The sequence below is a fragment of the Jaculus jaculus genome, chromosome 3, assembly GCF_020740685.1.
Source record: "Jaculus jaculus isolate mJacJac1 chromosome 3, mJacJac1.mat.Y.cur, whole genome shotgun sequence".
In the NCBI taxonomy this organism is placed as follows: domain Eukaryota; kingdom Metazoa; phylum Chordata; class Mammalia; order Rodentia; family Dipodidae; genus Jaculus; species Jaculus jaculus.
The window spans coordinates 676825-690417 of NC_059104.1; the positions used below are offsets into that span (position 1 = coordinate 676825).

Here is a 13593-nt window from a genome sequence, read left to right on the forward strand (position 1 = left end):
CCACCCAGATGAGGGGAGCCTCAGAGAAGCAGCTCAAGGTCACAGGACCCTCCGTGGTACGGAAGATGGGCCCAGTTTGTGTTTTCCCTCCTGCAGAGGCATAGCAGAAAGACAATTCACACAAGAAATACCTCCCCTTGCTGGCTATCAGAGTAGATCAAGTTGCCAGCCAAGGGCATCCCAAGGGCTAACTGACGCCAGGGACGGTGGAGGGCAGATAGCAGGAGAGTCCCAACCCTCCCTTGTGTTTGAAGAGGCGATAGTCCAGAGCTGATAAACTGGCTACGATGCCTTTGGCCTCTCACAGAGGAGAGTATAAGCCACGAAGGAGGCTTACTAGGCTCAGTCTGTGTGAGCAGGAAGGACATGGCTGCTCTGCAGGAGAAGAAATCATGCAGCCAGAGGATGGCCGAGTTCCGGCACTACTGCTGGAACCCCGACACAGGACAGATGCTGGGCCGCACCCCAGCCCGATGGGGTAGGTGTGGGTCATGTTGAGGGGGCATGAGGCAAGGGGCAGAGGATTAACAGGACTTGCAACCTGCTGAGATGCCTAAGGACAGACCCAGGCCTCACCCCTCAAGCAGGATGCCAGGGTCCCCAGATAGCCACTGAGGTCCTGACTCCAGGACATCTACAGAGCAGAGAAGTCCAAGGACTGGCCTCAAATTTTCATACATAAAGCTAATATCAGCATTTTAATGTTTTAAATTTTTTGTTGTTGTTGTTGTTTTTGTTTTTCAAGATAGGGTCTCCCTCTAGCACAGACTGACCTGCACTTCTGGAATTGACTATGTAGTCTCAGGCTGCCCTCAAACTCACATTGATCTTCCTACCTCTGCCTCCTGAGTGCTGGGATTAAAGGTGTGCTCCACCATGCCCAGCCTAAAGGTCTAATTTTTAAAAACTAATGTTTAAAAAAAAACTCTACAGAAAGTGATGTTGGTTCTTTGGTCAGATAATTAGTGGGAACAGATTTATTTCATCACCTGAAGTCACCACTTGTCATGGTCTCCAACATGCTGGGCACACTGGGGACTCCTATAGACCTCACTCTTGAGTGGGCTAGGTGGCTGGCTGCACAGCCCCTCCCTCCTTCATGACTGACCTGTGGTCACTTAAGTCCTTCCTTACAGGGCCACTGTAGGAACAGGAATGTCCTCACTGATAGTAGGATTATGCAGCTATTGGGGACATGCCTCTACAAGCAAGTCTTTGGCAAGCAGGAAGTGCCCCTGAACCCCAGAAGAGTGAACATCCTTCAGGTGCATTCCTCCAGGCATGCAGACATGGAAGCCTTGGCCACGAGTCCAGGAGTGTGACAAAGGGGTCCTAGAAGTCTCTGTGGTGGCAGCCTGTGGAGGACAAGTGTCCCTCCTGCCCCAGGAAGGCAGGTCTTGGGCCCCAGTCCTCTAAGTGTCCAGCTGCATGGAGATGAAGTCCTGGGCATCCTCAGCCTTCCACAAGGGCTCTTCAGATTTGGATTCACAAGGTGGCACTAGGTGATTTCTTAGACAATTTAGCGGAGGCCAGCCAAGTGAAGACATACTGGGTGCCTACCTGTGGGATCACATCCTTGTGACCTCTTAGGACACAACAAATTCCCCTGTGTCTCTGACATGACTTAGGTAAAATCCAATCAGTTCCAGGGCAAAGAGGAAATGGGGCAAGTGGTTCCCAGCTTAAAATTTGAGGCAAAGCAAGTACTAGTGACCATCCCAGGCAGCAGGTGAAGGGGAGGTGACAGTAGATGAGAGCCTGTGTCAGTTACTAGGGCTGGTAGATGTCTTCTCAGGAGACCTATGTGGTAGACAATTCCAGCTTCTAAGACTCTTCCAAGCCACCTTGATGGCTACAATGCCTCTCAGAACTTTCTGGAAAGGTCTAAAGACCTGGCTTCTGTGTCTGGGGTGGTGATAGTCTCAGGAGCCAAGAAAAGCATGATTCAAGTGAAGGGAAAAAAACAAATAAAAGGATCTGAAGGGGAGAAAGACATACTCAGTACTTGGGGGAGAAAGAGACCTAGAGACCACAGGGCTGAGAATTGTGCAGGTCTCCGTGACTTGGGGCCATCTCTGCCACCTGGAGTGCACTTATCCTTTGTGACACATGAAATTCTTACTGTCGGCAGCTCACAGACTCCTCAACAACCCTTGTCTTTCTAGGAAGAGAAGCTGAGGCCCAAAGGCAGTGATATTGAGGCAATCTTTGAGTCAGGTCAGGGCCCAGCATCTGATTTGAATTATTCCCAACTGCTCTCCATGGGAGAAGCTGGTGATACCCACCCAGCACTAGTAGCAAACAGGGTTCCAGACACTTCTGGAAACCAGGTTAACTTCGCCCCAGCCTTCTGAAACTCAGAAAGAGAGTGACAAGCTGTGAAACCACACGTGGTATTAACTCTGCAGGCAGAAAGCTAAAACTTCGCCTGGGATACCAATGAGCCCCGCCTACCATTCTGAGCTGGTAAACTCCTCACCCTGCTGTCAGGAGGTCAGGAAGTCAGGAAGCCACTCATAAGCCAGGCTCCATTATGGACAGGAGGGACATGAGGTAAAGAAAGCTAAGAATGCTCTGCCTGTGGTAGCTCAGGACTTGGGGAGGAGGGATTTAAAAGTTGTAAGTCCAGGAAAGTGGTGGCTGTGTCATGAGAAATCTTTTTCTAGCCCTTGCTGAACACATTTGGGAAGCTACGCCTGCAGAGCGAGAAGCTAAGTGGGTCAATAGACATGATAGTCCTATAAGCATAGGATTATGCCATCAGCCACCACAACATGCATGCCTGAGCAGTAGAACAAGGCCTTTAAGGGTTGCTGGCAGCTGGCCATAAGGAATCACAGCTCTGAAACAGGCTCAGGGAGGCCTGTCCAGAAAGGTGCCTTCTCCACAACTAATGCCCTCAAGCCTATGGCTTCCCCACCATCTTTTGTCCTCACAGACTAAAGATAAAACCAACAAGCATAGTTACCACTAATGTGCCAGGTAGTAACAGGAGACCACACAAAGGCTGCACATGGTCCATGTGGTTCTGTTTGTGTGGAATGTCTAGAACATGCAGATCAGACTGGGACAGTGGGTGCCAGGGCTGAGGAGGGGAAGCAAGGGTGTGGGGAATGGCTTGGGGCTCCACTGGTATGAGAAGCTGTGACACTAGGTCAAGGTGTTGGTGGCACAGCAAAATGAACACACGACATGGCTTCTGGCAGAGGTTCTGTGCTGTGTAACTTTGCCAAAGCTGAGTGGGTATGCCGCACCTCATCTGTCTCCCTGCAGTGTGGATCAGCCTGTACTATGCAGCTTTCTACGTGGTGATGACTGGGCTCTTCGCCTTGTGCATCTATGTGCTAATGCAGACCCTCGACCCTTACACCCCTGACTACCAGGACCAGCTAAAGTCGCCGGGTAAGCATTGGGTAGATACCTTCAGCAATACCCCATGACCCGACCCAGGGTAGGAGGGGCCCCACAGCTTCCTCCAAGGAGGAATATGACCTGGAATTACAAAGTCTGATTTGGCTTTAGTTTTAACTATCAAAATAGGAGGTTTTTGTCACAGGGACAAAAAGCCTGAGCAGTATGTGTGTGTGTGTGTGTGTGTGTGTGTGTGTGTGTGTGTGTGTGTGTATCCACTCATGTCATATGCATGCATGTGCACAGGGACATTTCTGGAACAAAAGAATGCTGACAGGGATCAGTCCTAAGAAACCTTGGAGAAAGAATATGGGAGCAGAGACCTCTTTGGTCACCCTTGTTCCTAGAGAGGGTGAGAAGAAAAATGAAGTTCTGGCTACTGCTGAGGCCAAGAAACAAGCCTAGACACCTTTTCGTCATTAGACTCTCCTCTCTGGTTTTCACCTTAAACCATGTATATGACAAGTGTTACTTTCATGAAGACACCCATAAAACATGAGCACCCTGGCTTACACAGTCAAACACCTAGCCACATGGATGGGGCAGGCAAAGCGTGGGGCGATTATTCACTATGAAAGGACATGTGGTGTGTGTGGAAAGGACAAGTGAGTTGATGTAAGGATGAGGAGTTCACATCTGGCAAAGAAGGACAGGTGACTTGAGGCCACTTGTGCATGGAATCCACATCAGGAATCCATATCTTATCCATTGGCAGAAACAAGATGGTGTTCAGAAGACACACAGCAGACTGTATGAGTGACATGGTGATGACTTTTGCCTCCCACATGATTTTGATTTTTACAATGAACATGTTATTAGATTGCCTTTATATTTAATCAAACTCAGTCAAGAATTTTTTTTTAAGTATCATTTGGCTCTGATTTTTTTTAAATTTTTTATTTATTTATTTGAGAGCGACAGACACAGAGAGAAAGACAGATAAAGGGAGAGAGAGAGGATGGGCGCGCCAGGGCTTCCAGCCTCTGCAAACGAACTCCAGACATGTGCGCCCCCTTGTGCATCTGGCTAACGTGGGACCTGGAGAACCGAGCCTTGAACCGGGGTCCTTAGGCTTCACAGGCAAGCGCTTAACCGCTAAGCCATCTCTCCAGCCCAAGAATTTTTTTATTTGCATTCTGACTCCATTTCACTAGAAACCCAGCTGTAGACTCTGTAGAGTCTACATGCCATGACAATGGCCAGAGCCATGGCTAAGGTCAGTGCCTGACAACCATCCAACTCAGTGATCCACCAGGTTCAGGGTCCTCTATGGAGTACGTGCACCTGGGCCCAGGCATGTGGAGTCTGAGGGACAGGCTCTGACTTAATGCTCACTGTGCTCTACTCTGGCCAATGGGCAGGGGCACTAAGACCATATGTCCTTGGGGTCCTTAGACCAAGTTCACTCAGATAGTCTGCCTCTGGCCTGTGGCTCCTTTCTTGACTGAAGACTTGGTCCCAACTTGATGATAGCTCTCCCTGCTCAGCTGGGTTCTCATGGTTCTATGTGCCAAGGGGTAAAGGGCTCATATGTGAATGGGAGTTTAGACAAACTAATTAGGAAGGCACTCTCTCTCCCCAGGGGTAACCTTGAGGCCTGATGTATATGGGGATAGAGGTCTACAGATTTCCTACAATGTCTCTGACAACAGTTCCTGGGCCAGCCTCACACACACCCTCCACAACTTTCTGGAAGGTAGGTTTTTGTGGTTCAGGGTCTAAGAGACTCCCATACCAGAAAGCAAGCAAGGACCCCTCTCCCTGTCTTTGAGCAGTTGGGGTCCCAGCTGTGGGAGAGGGCAGCACCCTAAGCTGTGTGTTCTGTAGGTTACACCCCAGCGTCCCAGCAAGACAGCATCAACTGCACCTCTGAGAAGTACTTCTTCCAGGAGAGCTTTGCAGCGCCCAACCACACCAAGTTCTCCTGCAAGTTTACTGCAGACATGCTGCAAAACTGCTCAGGCCTGGTTGACCCCAGCTTTGGCTTTGGGGAGGGAAAGCCATGCTTCATTATTAAGATGAACAGGGTAAGTATCCAAGGGTCTTCTTAGGGGACAGTCCTGGAGTGGTGAGGAGCTCCCTTCCTCCTCACATTCAATGAAGGGCTCAGGTCTGGCCTTTGCCATTTCACATTTCAGCTTTTAAATACAAATCTAAAATTTGTCACTCAGGCACAGTGCCTTGCCAGCCCTCTACTGCTATGAATGCTATGCTGTGAGCTAAGTATTGAAGAGAAGCTAGGGCCAGGAGAAGGAACCTTGAATTATGGATTAACACTAAAAGTTGCTGGGAGCCTTCTACAAGGTCCTCTTTTACATAGGACACAGGGGATCCTCAGAGTTGACAATGTGGGGGCATTGGGCTGTGGTGGTATCTGAGGCAAAGTTGCAGCCAGTCCTCCCCATGCCATAAAAACAGAGACACAGTGAGCAGGCAGCAGATTAACAATGGGTGGAGTATAGTGGAGCGGTGATGTTGGAGCCGAGTCATGACAGGAAGAAGGGGCCACGCAAGAAGGGCTCAAGGTCTCTGCTCCAACTATGGTACAACAGGGGAGAAGCAAGCCAGCCACGCTGCTTATTTTTGTTGTATGAGACCTAGAGGAAGCCACTCACTTGTGCACTGTACCTATCATGAAGCCTATGGCTGGCCAGGGTCTCCTCCAAACTGCCTGGCAAAAGGGCCACAATCAGAGCACTATCGGCCCATGTGGCAGCTGGCACATCTACCTAAAACAGATCCTGCTCAGAGCTCAGGAGTCAACATCTGAGGTTGGAGTAGTCTGGGGAAGGAGTACAAGGAGGTGGGTATCCTGAGGGAGGCAGATGTCACTCAGCTGCTACCAACCACTGTGGGCCTAGATATGACACTAGTGACTAGGACCCCCTGTCCCAGCTCCAGCACCCTAACCACCCTCTTGCACCCTAGGAGTAAAATGGTATTCTAGCTTAAAAACATGACTGACCTTTGTGATGGTGTTGCTCAGAACAGAGAGCTGGCGCTGTCTCTGAGCACCCATGTACACATGAGGGGAACACCACCACTTTCTTCCAGATTGTCAAGTTCCTCCCCAGCAACACTACAGCCCCCCGAGTGGACTGCACCTTCCAGGTGGGTACAGCTATTAGGGGAAGGCTGTCTCTCGGGGCTTGAGAGACAGCCTTATTGGTTCTTTTGTTTGACCAGGAGATCATGGGATCCACCAGTTAATCCCAAGGGCACACCAACTGTCAGCCTAGTCGCCTTGAGCACAGTGCCTGTGGTTATTGCGGGGGTGCGGGGGAGGGGGGAATGACCCAGAGGAAGGAACATGCTTCTATTATGGCCTTGTATCAAGAGAGGCTGGGCTGCGCATGACACTCAGTGCCTGGCACTCTTCTACCACACTACCTTCTTATCTACAAAACTACTCTAGACCACCAACAGAATTATTGTTTAATGGAGTTCTGACAGAACTTCTTAGTAGTATTAATTCCTAGTAAACACTTTTACAAACAGCTTTTTTAAATTTAATTTTTATATATTTGACAGAGAGAAAGAGAGAGGGAGAGAATGGGTGTGCCAGGCCTCCAACCACTGCAAATGAACTCCAGATGCATGCACCACCTTGTGCATCTGGCTAACGTGGGTCCTTTGATTTTGCAGGCAAATGCCTTAATTGCTAAGCCATCCCTCCAGCCCCAAACAACTTTTTAAGTATAACAAAACGCCAAACTTGTCTCCACACAACATTTTCCAAGGTTGTGTCAGTGTTGAACAGTAACTATGGGTCCATATGTGGGTCTGTGAAACATCAGCAGGGGGTATCTCCCTACAGGTGAAATGTGGAACATCTGTCCAGAATGGTTGTAGGCACTTGCTTGTTTTTCCTTTTCTAAGTTATTTTGGCTGCACATGGGCTGAGCTGAGATTTCAGAGGTCATTGTTCTTAGATGAGCTTAAGCTACCCATGGGCAGTTCTGATTCCAACAATGAGAAGAAAGAATTTCCATGAACACGAGTTGGTACTTAACCCAGAACACCATACAAACTCTAACCCTAGTTTTGGCAAATAAGTTCTCAAAGCCTATCAATGTTCAGCCCATGAGCTAATAAACAAAGACTAGTTTCCCCAGTTGTGAGGACCAGCTAAGACTCTAAAATGAGAAAAGTGTGGTGGAAGCTGGCTGGGAGTTTTGCTTTCTTAGAAACCACATCCTTGCTGGGCTCTTGACACCAATTATAAAGGCTGACTCTAGTTTACGTTAACATACAACAAAGTGCTAAGTCCCAGCACAGTGTCACACACATACACACACACATTCATATTCACATGCACATCGGTGCCTACTCAACTCAGTTATGGCCTCTCCTCCCCAGGATGACCCCCGAAAGCCTCAGCAGGACATGGAGCCCCTTCAGGTTGAATACTACCCACCCAATGGCACCTTCAGTCTGCACTACTTCCCTTATTATGGCAAGAAAGCACAGGTATGAGGGCTGGTTTGCTGTATCCCATGGCAAATACACAATCATCTCAGATTTAGCAACACTACAACAATCTTCTGTAAAATGAAACAAAGTCAATCATGGTAATACACACCTATAATCCTAGCACTTGGGAGGGGAAAGCAAGAAGATTAGTTCAAGGTTGGCTACATAAGAACCTGTTTCAGAAAAGCCAAAAAGTGAAAAAAATAAGAAGACAAATTAAAAAAAAAAAAAAACAGTAAAGAAATAATGGTAAGACTTAGCCAGTCCTAGCCACTTAATGAAGTAAGTATTTCTCAACCCAATCTTCCTATAGCCACCTGGAAATGCATTTCCCACAAGCAGCCTATCAACTGGACTCTTTACTGTATAGGACTCCGTGTATCTTTTTTCGGGAGCTGTGTGTCCATCTGCTCCATGCTTCCCCCTAGTTTATTTTTATATTCATGTCGTCAGCCACAGGCTGCTTTCGGCCAGTGCTCCCAGCTTCTCAGTGGGCAAAGGTCAGACTCTCTGTGACCTGAGAGCTCCTCAGAGCCATAGCCCAAGACAGAGTCATGGAACAGTCTTCTTTACTCCCAACCACTCCTTTCCTTGCTTAATTTAATTTTTCTTGACATAAAGGGGTTTTCAAACACTTCACCCCTGTGCTTTCACTCCAGCCCCACTATAGCAACCCTCTGGTGGCAGCAAAACTACTCAACGTCCCCAAGAACATGGAAGTCCTCATCATGTGCAAGATCCTGGCAGATCACGTGACCTTTGACAATCCCCATGACCCATATGAAGGGAAAGTGGAGTTCAAACTTACAATTCAGAAGTAATAAGTGGAGCTGATGTCCACACCTGCAGTTGCCACACAGGCCTCTCCTTCTTGACTGTGAGTCCTCTGCCAGCCAGTGTGCATGGTCACCTTGAACATGGCTCAGAGCTGATACTGCTGCCCTCTTGGGGATACCAGGAAGCATTCCTGTCTAGCAGCTTCCTCCCAAGTACTTAGTATATTTGAGGTCAAGTTGCAGCCACCATTAAAGCATGGAACTAGTATGGGAACCTAGAGCCCTGGTATCCACCAGCAAAGCCCCAGGACTCATCCGTAGGCAGACTGTCCTGAGATAACCTGTCTGTCCTATACTTCCATGTGAACTGTGGCCACATCAGCAGAATGCTGCTAGCCCTTGGATAATATTCTAAATTCATGATTCTGAGAAGGCAATTTCTACACTGTAAAAATATATTAAAAATTACTTTTATTCTATTTTTTCCTGATCAGAGAGAGAAATTTACTAAAAACCAAATGTTTTCTTTTATTTTCTATGGTTTCAAAACACAGGCAGATTATGAACTATTGGAATGGGGCAGTCACTAAGAAGACCCTAAGAGAAAAGCAGGCAAGGGAGCAAAGCCATTGCCATGTGGAAGAATTTACCAAAAGCACTAGTTAATATCCCTTTTCCTGTAGTGACTCCTCCCCCAGTATACAGATGCTAACTTTGAAACTCAAACCCCTTCACAAAACCAGTATGAGAACATGGGCTCTGGCAAGCCAATCTGCTCATACTGAAGACTACTTAACTGTCTCTCAAAATACCTGTGAGGCTGGGTCCTAAATCCAAGCTCATTGCCAGAGTAGCGTAAAAAGACCTATCTCCCCACCATATACAGAGAAGGCCAATGAGAAGTAGAAAGCCTCACGGGTATTTTATAAGATCAACTAAATCAGTGGGTATCCTGAGATAGAAATGAATCAAACACTATTCATTACTCTATCCTGAACCCTGTCCATGCAGATGTGGGCACAAATCATACAGACAAGGGCCACACTGACATACTGAGTCCTGTGAACACACAGAACACATCATATAGACCGAACCCTGTGGAAAAACAGTAGTTTTGAAGACCACAGGACTACCTGGTACTCCTACCAGAGACCTCTATGCACAAATTGAGATTCTTACACACCTGGGATAGGTGGTCAAGGTGGCCAAAATCCACAGTGACAGATGGCAGGCTGCAAATGGGTACAGAGACTAGAATGACAGGACAGAAATACATTTGCAATGACTGTTTGGGTGACTCATCAAAGAAGCTCCTTTTGAGAGCATAGTAAGATGCAGGTTTTATCTCCACAAGTTGGGGCCAAGCCCCACTGGCCTTCCTTGAGCTTCAGAGAATTTACTAGACTGGGCAGCTGGAATTTAGGGCAATGGGAGGTGCTTTGAGCTCAGGTGCCAAAAATTTTCAGGCTTGAGTTTCAATAGCTATTGAGTAGTCATTGCCATTTCCTTCCAGAAAGCCAGAACATGAAGGGTGTGGGTGTGAGCCTACCTGACAGCACAAGAAGAGGAGAGAGGGTCATGTCTGAGATTAATCACTCAGTAAGGATCGAAGGTTTATTTTGGCTCATGGTGCAGACTTCCAGTCCATGACCAGGTTGTTCTAGTGCCTGTGGGCCTCTGGCAGGGATATGTGAACAAATCTGCTTACATCGTGGTCAAGAAACAGAAAAAGTCCAAGGGAAAGAGAATAGGATTTATAATACCTTTCAATAGCAGATCCTCAATGGCTTAAAGACTTCCCCTGGCTCCACCACTGACTGAAAGCTCCATCACCTCCCAAAAGAGCAAAGCTGGAGAACAAGCCACTGGCATACATTCCATATCTTTACTGTGGCAACCTACTTTCCTCTCCTGAGTCTGCTTCCTAGCAGTGTGATGTTTTCAATTATTTCTAAGTATTTTCTAACTTCCCTTGTGATTCCTTCTTTGGTTCACTTAAGAGTGTGGCAATTTCCACAATTTATTACAAATTTTCATTTGCTATTATCTCAAACTTCATCTCAATGGGGTCAAAAAAGATACTTTGTGTGATAGCTATTTTGCTAAATCTATTGAATTGATTTATATACTGAGAACTGTACTGTGGATTCTTGAGGAGAAAATGGATGCTGTTACTCTCAAGTAATACTCTGCATGTAGTTGATTGATTTTGTTCTCTTTCCTGATGTACAGTGAGGGAATAAAATATCCATCATTTGTAACCATTTCTTAATTCAATTGTTTATGCCTCATGTCAGTGAACCCATTTTTATAAGTGTTCTGCATTGAAACTTTAATGCCTTTCTTTGTCTCATAACATTTTTTCTGATTTAAAGTCTATTTTCTCTATATTGGCATAGCTGTCTCTGCTCTCCATGACTACTTACATTGAATGTCTTTCTTCATGCTTTAGCTTTAAATCTACTTGTCTTTGATTTAAATATCTTGTAGACATGTATGTTGACATCTGTTCTTATCCATTCTGCCAGTTTGTCTTTTGACTGGAAAATTTAACCTATTTACACTTAAAATCATAACTGACAAGGGATTCAATCATTTTACTACTTTTCTACACTTTTTTCTCACACTGGGGGTTTTTCTTTCCAGTATTTCCAAATCACCACCTTATTTGATTTCGGTAGTGAATGTTTAAATTCATCTTGTTTCTGTGTGCATTCATTTTCTTTGTTGTTAATGTGAAGACAATACTTAACATTTTTACAAATTAGAGTTGTAACTCTCGACTCAAATTTACAAATGCCCAACACCTAGCATTGCTACTTTGTCCCTTTGGGTTTTCAGTACCACAAAATTACTTCAATACATTATGTGTTAAACAGCTGTTCTTTTAAATGCATTAGTCTCTTAAATGGTGTAGAAAGCAAACTGTAAAGTTCTAAGTTGCAATACTAGCTTTTATAACTGCTCCTATGGTCACATTTATGGAGGTCTAAAAGTCTTCATTTGGCTTCCAGTCATGACTTAGTGGTATTTACATCACCTGTTGGATATCCTTGAGCAGACTATAGGACAGGTCTAGTGAGAATGAACATCCTCAGCTTTTATCTGGAGGTATCATAACTTCTCCTCCGCCCCCCCCACTCTTTAGATAGGGTATCACTCTAAACCAAGCTGGCCTAGAACTCACTTTGTAGCCCAGGTTAGCCTTGAAGTCATGGTGATCCTCAGCCTCCCTCTCCATCACTTTTAAAGGATAGTTTAGCTAGTTATAGGATTCTTGATGGACAGTTTTATCTTTCTTTTAGCATTATAAATGCTAGCCTCCTGCCTTGCAACCCCACATATAATACACCTGGACCATGTTACTTTTTTAGTAGTGAAAGCAAAGATTTATAACCAGTGAGAGTGGAAGTATAGAATACACTCCATAGGGAAGAAGCAAGCTCAGGCAAGCACATGGCTCAAGAGCTCCCAAAAGTCTTTTTTTCCAAGCAAAAAGAGAGAGAGAAGAGAGACAGGCAGAGAGAATGGGCACGTCAGGGCCTCTAGCCACTGCAAACTCCAGATGCATGTGCCACTTGTGCATTTGGCTTATGTGGGTCCTGGGGAATCAAACCTGTGTTGATTTTCAGGCAAATGCCTTAACCACTAAAACATCTCTCCAGCCCACCCCCTTTTTTTTAATGAGTCTACACAGAGAGAAGAGCTAATTCCTTGGGGTGGTATAGAGGGGGGGCTTTGTCATGTAACTTTGGATGTGAATCATTTATTAAAAAACACTTGCTGGGGAATTTCAAGATATTCGGGAAACCTTCAAAAGATCAAATATAAGAATTCAGGGCATAGTAGAAGGAGAATTCCACTCCAAAGGCATAGTAGGCGTCTTCAACAAAATCACAGAAGAAAATTTCCCCCAAATTGGGAATGAGGTGCCAATGCGCATACAAGAAGCCTTTAGAACCCAACCAGACAAAACCCAGAAAGAACCTCTCCTCACCATATTATAATCAAACTTCCAAACACACACACCAAAGAAAAAATATTGAGAGCAGTTAGAGAGAAAAATCAAGTTACCTACAAAAGCAAGCCCATCAGGATTACAGCAGATTATTCAACACAAACTTTTAAAGCCAGAAGAGCTTGGAGTGATCTATTCCAAGTTCTGAAAGATAACAACTGTCAACCAAGGTTACTTTATCCTGAAAAGTTATCCATTCAAATAGACGGAGAAATAAGGACATTCCGTGACAAAAGCAGGTTAAAGGAGTATTTGAAGACAAAACCAGCTCTACAGAAAAAACTTGATAGAATCCTCCATGCTGAAGAAAAGGAAAATCACACATATAAGGAACCGGGAAAAAACAAGCAATACTCAAATACTAGTTAACAGAAGAGAGCACAGTTAGAACCAGAACCACAAAAAAAAAAAAAAAAAGGCAAACATAAATACACACCTTTCAATAATATCTCTTAATATCAATGGCCTCAATGCCCCAACCAAAGACATGGGTTTGGAGACTGGGTTAAAAAGCAGGATCCTACAATTTGTTGTCTCCAAGAAACTCACCTTTCTACAAAGGATAGACATTACCTTAGGGTAAAAGGTTGGAAGACGGTGTTTCAAGCAAATGGGCCTAGAAAACAAGCAGGGGTTGCTATCCTAATATCAGACAGGGTAGACTACTCCAACGTTAGTCAAGAAAGATAAGGAAGGTCACTTTATATTGATTAAGGGCACACTCCAACAGGAGGACATTACAATCCTAAACATATATGCACCTAACATGGGGGCTCCCAAATTCATCAAACAAACACTATTAGAACTAAGGTCACAGATAACACCAAACACAGTGGTGGTGGGTGACTTTAACACCCCACTCTCATCAATTGACAGGTGATCCCGGGAAAAAATAAACAGAGAGGCATCTGGACT

At 45.5% G+C, this 13593-nt stretch overlaps 1 protein-coding gene across 1 annotated transcript; it reads left to right on the top strand.

Moving 5' to 3' along the window:
* The first annotated feature begins 366 nt into the window (after positions 1 to 366).
* Atp4b (ATPase H+/K+ transporting subunit beta) lies at positions 367 to 8705 on the top strand. The gene is made up of 7 exons (XM_004663425.3): positions 367 to 478; positions 3274 to 3402; positions 4994 to 5107; positions 5239 to 5438; positions 6466 to 6522; positions 7771 to 7881; positions 8544 to 8705. Exons 1-7 carry the CDS (start codon positions 367 to 369, stop codon positions 8703 to 8705), a joined length of 885 nt encoding a protein of 294 aa, XP_004663482.1.
* The last annotated feature ends 4888 nt before the right edge of the window (positions 8706 to 13593 follow it).

Coding starts and splice junctions, on each gene's coding strand:
- Atp4b (XM_004663425.3), top strand. CDS start 367: ATGGCTGCTCTGCAGGAGAAGAAATCATGCAGCCAGAGGATGGCCGAG. Junction 6,523..7,770: donor GAGTGGACTGCACCTTCCAG/GTGGGTACAGCT, acceptor TCTCCTCCCCAG/GATGACCCCCGAAAGCCTCA. Junction 7,882..8,543: donor ATTATGGCAAGAAAGCACAG/GTATGAGGGCTG, acceptor CTTTCACTCCAG/CCCCACTATAGCAACCCTCT.